General features: G+C 42.9%; 1 protein-coding gene across 2 annotated transcripts in view; it reads right to left on the bottom strand.

The window, feature by feature from the left end:
- The window catches only part of ankrd13b (ankyrin repeat domain 13B), a 463,600-nt gene that overhangs the window by 82,712 nt on the left and 364,432 nt on the right, over window positions 1-16,456 (bottom strand). For both annotated transcript variants that reach the window (XM_072242851.1, XM_072242852.1), the window contains exon 5: window positions 10,828-10,971. In XM_072242851.1, the coding sequence (XP_072098952.1) occupies window positions 10,828-10,971 (144 nt within the window). The remainder of the gene's footprint in view (window positions 1-10,827; window positions 10,972-16,456) is intronic.

Here is a 16,456-nt window from a genome sequence, read left to right as displayed (position 1 = left end):
AGAAAAATGGGTGCCAAAGGCCACAATAGCGTGTCTTGGACAAGGCTTCAGGTAAGGTGCCAGAGGCCTACTTGGCGCTCAGATTTCCTTCTGCTTCTGCAATCCCCAGGGGAGCGAGTGTGCTGGGTAGTCACGTTAATCGGACCTCTGCATCTATAAAAGATGAGTGTGAGGACCACACAGCAGTGCTCACAGACACTGAGCTGAAACTAACAAGATTCACCCCAGGGCATTCCTGATCTGTCATTCTCTTTCATCTTGCATCAATTATCAAAGTTGCATTTTTTGTCAAAGTTCAAAGTTCAGTTTATTATCAGAGCGTATACACGTCACCACATACAACCCCGAGATTCTTTTCATATGGGCATAATTAGCAAATCTATAGATCGGTATCTGTAAACAGGATCAATGGACAACAAACTGCAACTGCAAATATACATAAATAGCAATAAATAACAAGCATGAAAGAACAAGATAAATAGTCCTTAAAGTGAGACCATTGGTTGTGGGAACACCAGAATTAGAATGAGTGTAGCTATCCCCTTTTGTTCAAAAGCCTGATAGTTGAGGGGTAGTAACTGTTCTTGAACCTGGCACTTGTACCTTCTACTTGATGGCAGCAGAAAGAAAAGAGCATGGCCTGGGTAGCACACATCAAAGTTGCTGGTGAACGCAGCAACTTTGATGTGTGTTGCTTGAATTTCCAGCATCTGCAGAATTCCTGTTGTATGGCCTGGGTAGCGATGGTTGCTGCTTTTCTACAATAATGTTTCATGTAGATGTGCTCAGTGGTTGGGAGGGTTTTACCCATGATTTACTGGGCCGAATCCACCACCTTTTGTTGGATTTTCTGCTCAGAGGCATTGGTGTTCCCATACCAGGCCATAATGCTGCCAGTCACCACACTTTCCACCATATATCTATAGAAGATTGCCAAGGTTTTTGATGACATGCTGAACCTCTGCAGACTCCTGAGGAAGTAGAGGCGCTGTTGTGCTTTCTTCACAATCATCTTTATATGATGGATCCAGGACAGGTCCTCTGAGATAGTAACGCCCAGGAATGTAAAGTTACTGACCCTCTCCACCTCTGATCCTCCGATGATCAATGTCCATTCCTAAGTGGAAATTAATCCCATGAACACCATCTCCAACCTGAAGGCATGAATGTCAATTTCTCCCTCCCCCTCCTCTCTTCTTCTATTCCCAGCTCTGGCCGCTGACCTCTTCTCACCTGCCCATCACCTCCCCCTGGGTCCTACCCTCCTTCCCTTTGTCCTATGATCTGCTCTCCTCTCTTATCAGGTTCCTTCCTCTCCAGCCCTTTATCTTTCCTACCTACCTGGCTTCACCTATCACCATCCAGCTGTCCTCCTCCTTCTCTCCCCCACCTTTTTATTCTGGTGTCTTCCTCCTTCCTTTCCAGTCCTGAAGAAGGATCTTGGCCTGAAACATCGACTGTTTATTCAATTTCCTTCGATGCTGCCTGACCGGCTGAGTTTCTCCAGCATTTTGTGCGTGTGGCTTTGGATTTCCAACATCTACAGACTTTGTCGTGTTTATTAGCCTTCTGTTTCCCTCTCAGTGCTAACAGATGATGCTTGCTAGTCTAAGTAACTTCAGGAGAGCTTTCTCAATGAAATGAAATGATTGTTTTTATTTAAAAGAAGGTCAAAACAAGTAAATAATTTAAGGAAGTCCAACTCTTGATGATGCAAGGGTTTATCTGCCAGCTTACCTTGGATCTAAAATTCTACCTAACCATGACTTTAATGGCCACGTTGTTAATCATGTCAGCTCCTTATCAACCAAACAAATCCTTCAATGTGTGCATACATGTTGACAAAAATCCAATACACAAAACGCATTACAGCATGGGTGAATAAATTCAATTATTCTGAGCCAAGGTTTCAATGAAAGTGACTAAAAGTTAATAGCATTTGGCATTCCTCAAGGGTCATTCCTTCAGCACTCTGCCCACATAATCAATTACTGAATAATCAGTGACTCCAGTAATAAAATATGTCAACAAATTGATTTGCCACTTCGGGAGCTTAGACACTGCAGTTCTATTAACAGGCTCTATTGGCTTATCAAACAATTCAGAGCGGTTCAATGAATTCTGCTGAGTACAAACTTTTTGGCAGATTAAAAGCAGAAAAAAAGGTTCAGTCAGAGGAGAGGTATTTCAACAATTCTTAACAGTCATTGGGCCTCTGTTGCATGAGCCAAACATATTATGCAGTAGCAGGTGAGCATTGGACCCTGCCTCCAAAATTTGGATCTGTTACCTTCATAGGGGTTATTTTGGAAGTACCTGCATATTGCTCCTTTAGTACATTCAACAAAGAGGAAATTTCTACTCCAATACTATCACCAGACGCAGCTATTGAAAACAAAAAAAAATTCAAAGACTAAAACTGCTGTTATTGCAAATGTTTAGGAGATTAACAATACATGTTGTGTACATGTGTTAAAGATATCTGTGTGTACGTCGACAAGGGTTTGGGTAGCTGCCGTTCTGTGGCAATTGAACATCATGCAGTTGAATGCCAGTCATATTGCCTGCACAGGGAGTTCACCACTGTCTACAGCCACACACCCTGAGCACTAATACCAAGAATGCACTGGGAGAGCTTTGCAGTTTCATCGTTTCTCTACAAAACAAGCATTAGGACAACAACACGCACAACACGCTGGAGGAACTCAGCAGGTCGGGCAGCATCCGTGGAAACAAACAGTCAATGTTTCGGGCCAAGCGAGTCTCAGACTGAAACGTTAACTGTTCATTTCCACGGATGCTGCCCAACCTGCTGAGTTCCTCCAGTGTGTTGTGCGTGTTGCTTTGACCCCAGCATCTGCAGAGTATTTTGTGTTAAGCATCCAGTCTCTTCATAATTCCAGGAGACTTCAATCATGTAATTTATTGTGTTTTATTTTGTTCTTTTTTTTATTGTGTTTGTAGCCGCCAATTTTAACCAAACCAATTGCCCATGTTGCGACCCCCACAGATTCGTTATACTTGTTTGACACACCTTCAGTTCCAATAACAATTGTAGCAAAAGTTGAAGATATGTACTCGATCCTTTGTTAGCAATCAGCAATTGTATAATCTTGAAGCAATGAAACTTAAGCATACTTAAACGTAACTCAGCGAAATTGAGCATAATTGTGCAGTCAACAAAAGATATGACATCCCTCGGCCCCAAGCTGTAAAACTTGCTGAACAAAGTAAGAAACTTGCCAAGCCGAACAAAGTACGAATACGTAACTTATTCCCTTCAATTTTTACCATGCCCCCACTGTTGTGACTGGTTACCATAAAATGAACATGCAGCACAAAATACAATGCAGAGAGGGAACAGGTGCATGGCTCCTACGGTGCTATTTGTGCTTAATGTGTTCTTGCATTGGACCCGGAGTAACAATCACATTGTTCCACTTTCCACTCTTGTACTGAAGAATGACAATAAACAATCTTGAACCTTGAATGTTTCTTTCTTTGACAAATGTTGCTGAAACATGTTATAGAAACATAGAAACATAGAAAATAGGTGCAGGAGTAGGCCATTCGGCCCTTTGAGCCTGCACCACCATTTATTATGATCATGGCTGATCATCCAACTCAGAACACCGCCCCAGCCTTCCCTCCATACCCCCTGACCCCCGTAGCCACAAGGGCCATATCTAACTCCCTCTTAAATATAGCCAATGAACTGGCCTCAACTGTTTCCTGTGGCAGAGAATTCCACAGATTCACCACTCTCTGTGTGAAGAAGTTTTTCCTAATCTCAGTCCTAAAAGGCTTCCCCTCTATCCTCAAACTGTGACCCCTCGTTCTGGACTTCCCCAACATTGGGAAACATAACAACAAATTGCAGGCAGCATCTATTCAAGAGGAAATGATTTCATCTAGTGTTTTGTTCCATTGTTTAAGGCAAGTGCCATAATCAATTGAGTATCGGTAGCTTCACGTACAATGTTGCAACATGAAAAACAAGATGCTTTTATTAGATAAATGATGTTGCAGCAGCAGACTGGAGGCTCATAACGTTCATCTATTTTGAGTTAATTGCTCACCTGGAAGAAATGAGCAAATGATACTTATTTGCTTCTGGGTCAAAGGATTTTATATCAATTGGTGTGATCTCTCAAGTTGAGTATGATGTTCTCCCAAAGGAGTATTCCTCAATGGTGAACGCTTGTCTGTGACTTTATTTAATGTGGGGAGACTGATGCCTGGGCACCCATCACAAGGCCTATGACAGATCGAAGTCAGGGTCTATTGGCATCCAGGAAGACTGGGGACCTTCCCTGCTATAGTCTTCCTCTGTCTTCACTGCTGTTGTGATGTGTCATCTTCTTCCGCCAGTTCGACTGTTGTGCCTTGGTTGGATTGCTTTTTGTCAGGAACCTCCTCCTTAACCTTACTACCCCAAATGACCGTACTCTAGCTGCCGCTTTGTGATTTAAATTTGGCACAATTTGTAAGTTTTTTTTTCTGAGTGGGGAGGTTGAGTTTCGATGTTCTCAAAGTTTGCCAATTTGTTTTTCTGCGTGGTGGGGAGGTTGATGCTCTTGTTGCCATTATGAATTAAATTTGGGGTGATTTGTACATTTGTTTGTGCAGGGTGAGAAGTTTGAACAACTTCCATGGTTATCTTTGTTTTGTGGCTATCTGGAGCAGACGTATCTCAGAGTTGTATACTGCATACATACTTTGATAATAAATGAACCTTTGAACATTTGAACCAGGAATAAGCTCCAGATGGCATCGCTCATGGTGACTGAGCATAAATATCTCGGCTGAATTTTAGTGCTGGGCACCGAAGAATATGATATTGTAATGTCATCTTGTCTTTAAATGTGATGTTCAGCTATGTAAATCAGAAAAAAATATCCATGAGACCCTTTTGATAGAAAGCAAGTCAGTTATTCCCAAGGCCTTGAACAAAGTCTGTTCCTCTACTGGCATAATTAAAACCCATCTTCCTGGTAACTACTACCATGCAGTTTGTGAGGAATCATACCTCAGGAATCTTTGCTGGTTCTTATGTATGACTTGGATGAGAATGTAGGTAAACTGATTATTAAGTCTGTTGCAGACAAAAAAGAAATGGTGGAGCAGTGGATAGTGAAGAAAGTCATGAAAGCATAAAAAGAGATAAAGAAGTGTTGGAAAGTTGGGCAGAGGGTTAACATGTGGGATTTAATCCAGACGAATGTGAGTTAATACACTCAGGCATGTTAAATATTAATAGGGCATATGGTGGTAATGGCAGTTACCTCAAGAGTGTTCATATACAGAGGGACCTTGGGGTGCAGGTTCGTAGACCCCTGAAAATGGCAACACAGGAGGAGAAGGTAGTGAAGAATGCGTTTAGAAGGATTGCCTTTATGGTATGAGGCATTGAGTAGAAGAGTTATGATGTCACACTGCAGTTCTGCAGATCACTGGTCAGGCCACACTTGGAAAATTGTGCACAGTTCAGATCGCCATACTGCAGGAATCGTGTGAGAGCATTGGAAAGGATGCAAAAGAGATTCACAAGGGTGTTGTCTGAAATGGAGAGAGTGAATAGGTTGTGTTTACTCTCTTTGGGATATAGGTCTCTAATGGGTGACCTGACAGAACTTTATAAAATAATGAGGAACATGCATAGGGTAGATAGAGCCTTCTTCCTAGGCTGGGGTAATTAAAACTAGAGAACATAGGTATAAGTTGAGAGCTGGAAAATATAAAGGTGATGTGAGGGACAAGTTTTTCACAGTGGTTATATGGAATGTCATAGTCATAGTCATACTTTATTGATCCTGAGGGAAATTGGTTTTCATTACAGTTGCACCATAAATAATTAAATAGTAATAAAACGATAAATAATTAAATTGTAATATGTAAATTATGCCAGTAAATTATGAAATAAGTCCAGAACCAGCCTATTGGCTCAGGGTGTCTGACCCTCCAAGGGAGGAGCTGTAAAGTTTGATGGCCACAGGCAGGAATGACTTCCTGTGACGCTCTGTGTTGCATCTCGGTGGAATGAGTCTCTGGCTGAATGTACTCCTGTGCCCACCCAGTACATTATGTAGTGGATGGGAGACATTGTCCAAGATGGCATGCAACTTGGACAACATCCTCTTTTCAGACACCACCGTCAGAGAGTCCAGTTCCATCCCCACAACATCACTGGCCTTACGAATGAGTTTGTTGATTCTGTTGGTGTCTGCCACCCTCAGCCTACTGCCCCAGCACACAACAGCAAACATGATAGCACTGGTCACCACAGACTCGTAGAACATCCTCAGCAGCCCGAATGAGCAGCCCGAAGAAGTGGTAGAGGCAGATGCAGATGCAATTACAGAGTTTGTAAGAGGCAATTGGATGCAACCGCAAACATGAAAAGTTTGGGGGTAAAATGTGGGCAAATGGGTTCGCACAGGCAATTATCATGGTTAGCAAGGATGAGTTGAGTCCAAAGGCCTGTTTCTATTGTGTACAATATTTTATGACACTAAATATCCTTGATAGAGATTTAAAAATTACTCCAGAGATTTAAGTAACTAAGCAAGTAAAGAATATTAAAAGCATTTTACAATAGTAAATTTAATTAAGATACTAATAAATGCTTACAAGAACATCCATGCAAATTAAATACTTAACAGCACTTAAATTTTTCCATGTGATCAGTGACCCCATTCAAATGAGATTTGAATTATTAATAGTTTCTTTTTCCACAGATGCAGCCTGACCTGGCGAGTCTTTCCAGCATTTCCTTTTTTATTTCATATTTTTGGCATCTGCCATGTCTTTGATTTTCATGTACAGCTGAAGAACACCTTTGCAATTACATCTGATGCATTATAACAACAAATTACTCGGGATAACATGCAAAAATCTGCAGAAAAATAGGTGCCTACCACTCCTCTCTTCCGGGCTTACTAGGTACCATCTTGAGTAATGCTGTGCGGTCTCATCATGCTACAAGGTGGAGTGAGAGGGTAAGTATGAGCTGAGCAGGCCAGTGGCATGCTGGTAGAGCTGATGGGTTGCTACTCCAGATCAAGACTGTCCTCTGGTGCACCTTGCGCTGGCCTTGCATGGTCTCTCTGTGACTGTAAGGTTTTCCTCAAGATGTTCCAATTTCCTCCAAATTCCCAACGACGTGGGAATTGGTAAAGATGAAAGATTACCTTTATTTGTCATATGTATATGGAAACATCAAAACATGCTCTGAGATGCTTGCATCAACTCAAATCAGCGACGATCGGGCTTGGCGTCCCACAAGTGTTGCCACACTTCTGGCGCCAACATAGCATGCCCACAACTCACTAGCCTTAACCGTTGGTCTTTGGAATGTGGGATGAAACTGGAGTACCCAGGGGAGACCCACACGGTCACAGGGAGAACATACAAACTCTTTGCAGACGGTGGAAGGAATCGAGCACTGATCGCTGTAAAGTGATGCGCTAAACCATATGCTGCCATGCTACCAAATGGCTGCTGTGCTGCCCTCATCTACTGTGCCATCTATGGACTACCATACTGCCCATACACTACTGTGCCACTTATAGGAATCCGTACCACCCATACGCCACTGTGTTGCTCATACATTACCATACCACCCATGGTACAGTAATTGGCCGTCGTTACACCTCACGTTCAGTAACTCATAGAATCTTTGGGGTTGTGGGGAGAGTAAGACTGCAAATAGTGGAGGGTCTGTATAATGCAGATTTGGGAGGTCAAAATGCCTGTTTCAGAGCTGTATCGTGTGGTATATTCTTCCAGTGCGTCATCATTATCATTATGTGCCAAGTCGTCTGCTGTGGACGATCATGGTCTTTGACCATCATGGCTCTTGGCAAATTTCCAACAGATGGTCACTGCAAATCAACTTGAGGTTGTTGCATTTTATGCTTTGGCTACTGATCTAATGAAAAATGAGCAGGGAGATAAACAGAACTGAGTAAGCTCAATGAATCCCAGTGAGAGAGCTTGCCTGATTGTCATGACAGCTTTGTTCTATATTGTTCTGTTTCCTATTTTAGTTAACACACAGTCATTTCTAGGAAAGACTGAATGTTTTCCCTTGACACAATATTATGAGTTTACTAAGAGATGCACAACCGAAGCACGTTACATTGCTGACAGTTGCCCTTTCAGACAATGAGGAAACCTTCTCACTGGTCGGTTCCTTTTTGTTCTTATTTATGTTTGCTGGTAGATTTGCAATTACAGATTGCACGCGCCTGCAGAGCTTCAAAATGTGTGAGTGACAATAGAACAGCAAGTCACTCCGCATTGCTAATGAAAAGAGCAAAGGATAATGTTCAAGCCCGCAGATAACTCCTTCCCTTGAAAGGAACGCGTTGATTTTGATTAGTAAAGAGAGAGGCATCTGAATAAAGGTTCATTATTCAGGGGTCAAATTTACCAAGATGAGAAAAGTTTTCAAGGTCTTAAATCATCTTTATTTCACTCCATCTACTGATTTCTAAGCAACACACACACACAATGCTGGAGGAACTCAGCAGGTCAGGCAGCGTCTATGGAAAAGGGTCCTTAAGGGTCTCTGCCCGAAATGTCGACCGTACTCTTTTCCAAAGTTCAAAGTTCAAAGTAAATTTATTATCAAAGTACATATATGTCACCTGCCATCCATTTTCTTGCAGGTATTCTCAGTAGATCAAAAAATACAATAGATCGGAAAACTACACAAAAAAGACTGACAAGCAACCAATGTGCAAAAGACATACTGCGCAAATGTAAAAGTAAAGCAAATAATACTTGTGCCTGTTCCAATTTTGTTCGTGTTTTTGTGGGAGGAGGCATTTGGGGATGGATGTGCCTGTTCTGTTTTTGTTTGTCTTTGTGTGCGGGAGGTGGGATTTGGGGATGAATGTGTCTGTTCTGTTTTTGTTTGACTTTGTGTGCAGGAGGAGGGATTTGGGGGCTGATGGTCGTGCTGCCTTTCTTTTCTTTCTTGGTTTCATGGCTACCCAGAGAAGAAGAATTTCAGAGTTGTACACTTTGATAATAAATGAGACTTTGAACCCTTGAAATAATACTGAGATCATCAGTTGTAGAGTCTGGAGAAATTCAGTGGATCAGGCAGATCAGTAGTCTGGATTTCAGCCTTACTTCAGTGTCCAGAGGAGGAATCTTAATCTGAAATATCGACTGCACATTTCCCTCCACTGATGGGGCCTGACCTGCAGAGTTCCTCGAGATTCTTGTTAGGTGCGTCAGTAGTGGAGTAGTGCACCAAGTTTAAACTTACAGGTAAAGATTAGATGAACCCTATTAATGTAGCACACTCCATGTCCTCAAGACATGGCCTTTGAGGTACAGTACAAACCAGGACTTGTGATAGGCAGCAGCTGCTCATACGATCATCCACCACACCTGCTCCCATGGCTTCACAAGACCCTGATCGGGGGCGGGGTGCTAACCTTGTCCAAAGGTGACCTACAGGCTAGTGAAGGGAAGGAGCGCCCTACATCTCTGGTAGAGGGATATCTCCACCTCACCACCCATAATGTACATAGTAACAGAAGTAAAATACCATTGCTCCAAAGAGGATATCTTTTATTCTTTAGTTCCTCACAGCATCATGAAGTTTTACCAGATCGAAGTGACTTGCTGAAACAGGACAAAGATACCATGTAATGACACAATGAAAAACTAGTAGCAGGCAAATGAGTCCCTACTTTATACTTTATACTTCATTGTCGCCAAACAATTGATACTAGAACATACAATCATCACAGCAATATTTGATTCTGCGCTTCCCACTCCCTGGATTACAAATATTAAATATTAAAAATCAGTAAATATTAAAAATTTAAATTATAAATCATAAATAGAAAATAGAAAAATGGAAAGTAAGGTAGTGCAAAAAAAACAAGAGGCAGGTCTGGATATTTGGAGGGTATGGCCCAGATCCGGGTCAGGATCCATTCAGCAGTCTTATCACAGTTGGAAAGAAGCTGTTCCCAAATCTCGTCATATGAGTCTTCAAGCTCCTGAGCCTTCTTCCGGAGAGAAGAGGGACTAAAAGTGTGTTAGCTGGTTTAATGATCTGAAACTTTGACAATGAAAAGGCATGCTTTGGCCATTGCCTGGCCAGCTGTGGAAAGGTTTGGAAGTCAGGTGTAAATGAGTGAAAATATACAAGTTCCAAACTCCAGGACAGCTATTGTACTGGGCTTCACATGGTGTTAGAAGGCTGTCCGCACTACTCTGGGGAAGAATGTGTGCTGTTGAAAACTGACTGTTCAACTTCCCAACTCAGACATGAGAGTGGGACTACTTTTTTTAAAAACTATTTTTGTTTTGATCCTGTTTTACCCACGACCTTGCTTTACATATCTACTTCAGTTTTCTTCTTGTGCCAAGTCTTAATCCATTTAATTTCTAGGTTAAATTAGCGGCATCGATCTCTAGTAAACTGCCCACTGGGGCTTCTGAGCTAGGTGAGGCTAGTAGTAATGCCGTTATCTTATAGAAGCAAATCAATCTCTTTGTATGTAATGAAAGCACTCACTGAAGAGTCTGTTCTTCTGCTCCTTCCACAAGCTCTTAGAATATTGAACAGCTGTGTACAGACAGCGTGTAGCAAGATTCTGTATTGAACAGGAACCATAAACAACCATGTTATGCCATAATAGCTTATAGGAGCACATTATAAAGAGAAACTACCGCACTTCAGAAACATCTTTACCCCTGAGGTGCTTTGAGTAAGATTGGGGAACTGCACACATTTTACTGTCCAAAAATTAAGAAGCCAGCGCTCTGCGGGAGGAAAGCCAGTTAGTTCGTACTGACCTTGTCCTCGGAAGACAAAGCTACGATTTCCTCGTTGCCAGGTCATGTGATCAAAGCCGAGCAATGTGGTGTCCACCCGCAGGTTCTGTCCGCTTTTCCAAACCCTGTATGTGTCACTTGGACAGATCTTGGAGACCAGGGGCACTGCAAAGCCAAGCAAGGGAGCAAACCATTAGCATCGGATCCACTGGATGCAGCAGACTCTTTTGTAAAGCAAAGCCAATTAAACTGTGAATCAGACTGCGAACATTGGAAGCAACTTGGTTACAATGGGCAGAATATTGTGTAAAACATGAACTGCTGGAGGAACTCAGTAGGTTGAGCAGTATCTGTTTGGGAAAAGGAATTGTCACCATTTGTGCTCAAGACCTTGCACTGCGACTGAGTATAGCAGTCCGGTTGCTAACATCATTCACATGATCACATCAGGCATCAAAATACCAAACAGCATAATTCAATTGAATTCTTTCTAAGTCCTTATTCTAAAAGTGGAATTATTAACCCACCCCACTACAACACCCATGACTACTACATTATCATTTCCTGTTAGAGTCACCCTATGTACTGATACACCTGTACCTAGTATCACGTTATATACATACAATCAGTGTATGTATATAAGCTAACCTTATGTACGTATATTTATTCTGTTTTCTTATTGTGTTTTTTACATGCTGTATCTGATCTGGAGTAAAAATAATTTCATTCACTTTTACGCTTGTGTATTGATGAATGACAATAAGCAATTCTGAATCTTGAATTTAGAAACAGTTTTTGTTTGATAAATATTGACATTGGACTCCATGCATGTGGGAAAATTCGGAATCAGAATCACATTTAATATCACCAGCACCGGGAGGAGGAGAAGATGGGGCGCGACACAACTCGCAGCGGCCACTCCTGTGAATGATATCTGTAATCTGTCAAGCAGGGTGCCGTGCACAATCCTGATTTGATGGAGACAGACGTGAGAGCACGGAGGAACATCTGGAGAAACTTCTGAAATGCCCACTTTGCTGCCGCTGCTACTGTGTCATCCAGAATCTCCAGAGGAGAAGGCCCCGAGTCCTCAGCTTTGCTTGTTGCTCGGCAGCCGGGGCAAGGTCGAAGCACTCGGCAGAGGATGGTTCTCGGGAGGCTGTATCGGAGAGGCTGGTTGGAGGCTCGAAGTTTTCAGACGGACTTAGAGTCAGCTGTGGTCGGGTGCTTCCAATGCATTGGCAGTTGTCGGCGCCTCGAGGTTTATGGCAGGGAGAGTTTCTCCCTTTGCCGCCTGCTATTGGGGACTATCGGGAGTTGATCGGAACCTTGAGACTTTTTTTTACCGTGCTCATGATCTGCTCTTTATCAAATTATGGTATTGCTTTGCACTGCTGTAACTATATGCTATAATTATGTGGTCTTGTCAGTGTTAGTCTTTGGTTTGTCCTGTTTTTTTGTGATATCACTCTGGAGGAACATTGTGTCACTTCTTAATGCATGCATTTCTAAACGACAATAAGTGAGGACTAAGTGTCCTCATAATCTAAAAAACAGTCGTGAAATTTGTTGTCTTTGCAGCAGCAGTACAATGCAATACATAATAATTGAAAAACCTGTGAATTACTGTAAATACATATATAAAATAATAATTAAACTAATAATAATACTTTATTGATCCCGAGTGGAAAATTATTTTGATACAGCAGCAACATTGAAAAACATGCTTAGCAGTGTGCTTAAATAACAATAAATACAGAATAATAATATACACAAAAATAGTGTACCGATGTACAATAATATCCAATAATAATGTACAAAATAATAAACAGAGACTATTGTACTATGATGTGTGTTCTCCTGTCGCACAGAGATGAACTATTGTATATGCTTATTGCATTTGATAGGAGAGTTTTCCTGTAACAATCCTGGTGACGGCGGAGCTGAACGAGCCTGTTCGAAAGGGCGCTCTGCTGCTTATTCAGTAGGTCACGGAGAGGTTGTCCATAATAGATAACAGCTTGTTTAGTGACCTCCTTTCCACCACTGACTCAAAAGAGCCAAGGGCAGATCCAGCCCTTTTGATGAGTTTATTTAGTCGTTTTGCTTCACCAGCGCCAATGCTGCTCCCCCAACATAAAACTGCAACGAAGACTACACTCGCTCAACGGACTGGTAAAAGATCTCTAAGATCCTGCTGCACAGGATCCTTAAGGTAGTAATAGCTGGGGGTGGTAATGGGGCCAAACTCCCACTACCTATTAAATGCTCCCAATAGCCTGTGCCTCAAATAGCCTCTGACAACCAAGTCCAGTTCCTGGCTTTCACATGTGGATTAGCTACTAAGCCCAGCGGATCCATCTCTACTGACAGGAGAAGGAGAAAAGGTGGGTTACTGGTGCCTTAAAACCAGTCGCTTTGGGCAGATGGGTCTCATCAGCTGTGGCTGACAGCTCATCTTGGAGAAGGAAAACTCTGATACCCACTCATGGGGTAGGCTTTGGGAGTGAACCCCAAGAGAAAAATCTGGAGCTGGAATCCCTAAGGCAGTCCTACATTGAGATCAATGCTGATTGGCAACTCCTGTGACGCTTCTTGTGCCAAACTGTATCGGTCTCTGCCGTTCCTTTGGGTTCATCAGATGCGTGGAGAGGGGGAGCTGCTTGCTCTCTGTATTGTACTGCCCAGCCTTGCATATCTAGACAAGGATAGCTAAGGATACAATATCCATGGTCAACTCTGACCGATGGAGGCCCTCAGTTAAACTAAATAAGTAGCGCAAAAATAGAAATTAAAATGTAGTGAGTAGTGTTCACGGGTTCAATGTCCATTCAGAGATCAGATGGCAGAGTTGAAGAAGCTGTCCCTGAATCACTGAGTGTGAGCCTTCAGGCTTCTGTACCTCCGCCCTGATGAGAACAAGGCATGACCTGGATGATGGGGGTCCCTAATGACGGGTACTGCCTTTTTGAGGCACCGCTCCTTGAAGATGTCCTGGATACCACAGAGGCTAGTGCCCATGATGGAGCTGACTAAGTTTACAACTCTCTGCAGCTTATTTCGATCCTGTGCAGTAGCCGCATCCCCCCCCCACCCCACCCCCCGCAATACCAGACAGTGATGCAGCCCGTTAGAACGCTCCCTACACTACATCTGACAGATTACAGGAAGTGCAAGGATTGATCCTAAAAGTCCGTGAAAAGGGAACCAAATAGGTTAAACTTCTTTCAGCAACACCTCATTAAGCATGGATATTACTTCCAGAGGTGATTCTACGTCTTGGTAAACTGCTTTGTTTTTTTTGCAGTCTTCATCTGCTCTCCTGACGACAGCTTATGTGCTGCACAGTTTGCAATGAGTCGGCAGGGAGCCTGGAGGATTTGAGCCTGGGGCGACAAAACCTTCTACAGCATGTTAGGACAACCAGTCTCTAATGAGCAAAATGAATTATCCCGGGGGCGTAATTACACGGAGAGACAGATCACTTGTACAGCACAAGTGAACGATTGGAAAGGATGGGGAAAATAAGCTCAATTTCCCTTTGGAGCGTCAATAAAACTAACAAGCATTTATGTTGGAAACTGCAGGGGTGATTTGATAGAGGCCTTTATAATTATGCAGCACAAATCAAATTGTTTCGAGTAGTTTCAGCAAATGGCGCGTCAAGGTGGAAAATGCCAGCTTAAACAAAAACGAAAATGCTGGAACAACTCAGCTAATCAATGTCATCTGCTTTGGATCAGGATGCTGCACAAATTCGCATCTTTATTGATTCCTTTACTGATTTATTCCTCCGAGAGGACTACAACCTTGTCGTAGGTTTCGGAGGCTTGCGTGCCTCAATGGCCTGGACAGACATGTCGGCTGGAGTCAGGGCCTTGCGCGTTGACTCTTGGTAGAGTCACCCATGCCAAACAGGTCAAAGGGTAGAGATCGGAGTAAGGGTGGTTCACAGGTCCTTCAGGTTTGGGAGTTCAGCTCAGGGCTAACAACTTTGACTGGCAAAAAAATTGTTAGGGAAACAGCAATGAAGAATCCTTCCATATCAGTGTGCACCAGCAGACGTGGAGGATCTTCACTGCCACCCTAAATGCCAGCGACGTAACAGGCAGTAACTAACTAACATTGACTTATTGATCTGCTGATGTCCCCAGCATATCATTAGGTTTTGTTGGTTGTTAACACAAATGATACATTTCACTGTATTTTTATGTACATGTGATAAATAAAATGAATCTGAATCTGAATCTAGATTGGTTTATTGTTGTCACATATACCAAAAAATAGCAAAAAGCCATTGGTTACATGCCATCCAGACATATCATTCCAGGCATAGGTAAATTGAGGTAGTACAGTACTATGCAAAAGTCTTAGACACACATTTATAGCTAGGTTTCCTAAGACATTTCCACAGTACTCTATTTGTCAATGTGCAGTGGAAAGCAAATTTGTAAATCTGGCAGGAGCAAAGGATATTGGAACAGCAAGGGTGGAGTGCCACTAGTGGGGTGTGGGGACAGGTGGCAGAGGAGTGTCAGGGGCAGGGGGTGGCGTGGGTACAGGCACACCCAGCCCTGAGACACCAATAAAGGCCATTTGATTCCAAACAATTGGATTATTGATCATTACAGGATGTCTCTCTGGTGATTCCTGCTTCCTCCCCTCTCCCTTCCTCTTTTCCCAACCATGATTCCCCTTCCCCACCCCCTTCCCACTCTCAATCCACAACAGAGACCCATATCAGAATCAGCTTTATCATCACTCACATGTGTCGTGAAATATATGTTACATGATACATGTCACTTGCTTCTCCTCGGAGGGAGGAGAAGATGGCGGCACGACGCAACGCACACAGCCGTTCCGAATGAATATCGTTTTGTGTAACTAGGGGTCGTGCACAATCTGGATTTGATGGAGACAGCCGTGAGCAGCGCAGAGGAACATCTGGAGTAACTTCCGAAATGCCGGCTTCGCTGCTGCTGCTACTGTGCGATCGAGAATCTCCGGAGACGAAGGCCCCAAATCCTCGGCTTTGCGTATCGCCTGTTGCCGGGGTCGGGGTCGAAGCGCTCGGCAGAGATGGTGCTTGGTGCTCAGTGCTGGGAGGTGGTCAGAGGCTCAGAGTTTTCGGATGGACTCGGAGTCAGACTGTGGTCAGATGCTTCCAGGATGCTGCACCGGCAAGTTGGCGGCACTGGAGGCTTACCGTCTGCGTGAGGTGATGGGACTTTCGAGAGACTTTGAGACTTTTACTGTGCCATGGTCTTTTCTTATCAAATTATGGTATTGCTTTGCACTGTTGTAACTATATGATATAGTTATGTGATTTTTGTTAGTTTTTAAGTGGGTTTGTCATGTGTTTTTGTGATATCATTCTGGAAAAACATTTTATCATTTCTTAATGCATGCATTACTAAATGACAATAAAAGGGGACTGCGTGTCCTCATAGTCATAATCATAATCAATACATAAAATTACTACAGGACTGATGAATAGTCTCGGCCTGAAATGTCGACTGCTTATTCATTTCCACAGATGCTGCTGACTTGCTGAGCTCCTCCAATGAGACGTCCAGTCTATTGTGGTGAAGTAACAATGATATCCGGATATTGTGGGAATAGAAATTAAACAAAGGACAGTACAGCACAG

Source organism: Mobula birostris, chromosome 25 (assembly GCF_030028105.1).
Source record: "Mobula birostris isolate sMobBir1 chromosome 25, sMobBir1.hap1, whole genome shotgun sequence".
NCBI lineage: Eukaryota > Metazoa > Chordata > Chondrichthyes > Myliobatiformes > Myliobatidae > Mobula > Mobula birostris.
Note: the sequence above shows the minus strand (reverse complement) of the source record. Positions and strands in the feature narration are given on the sequence as shown.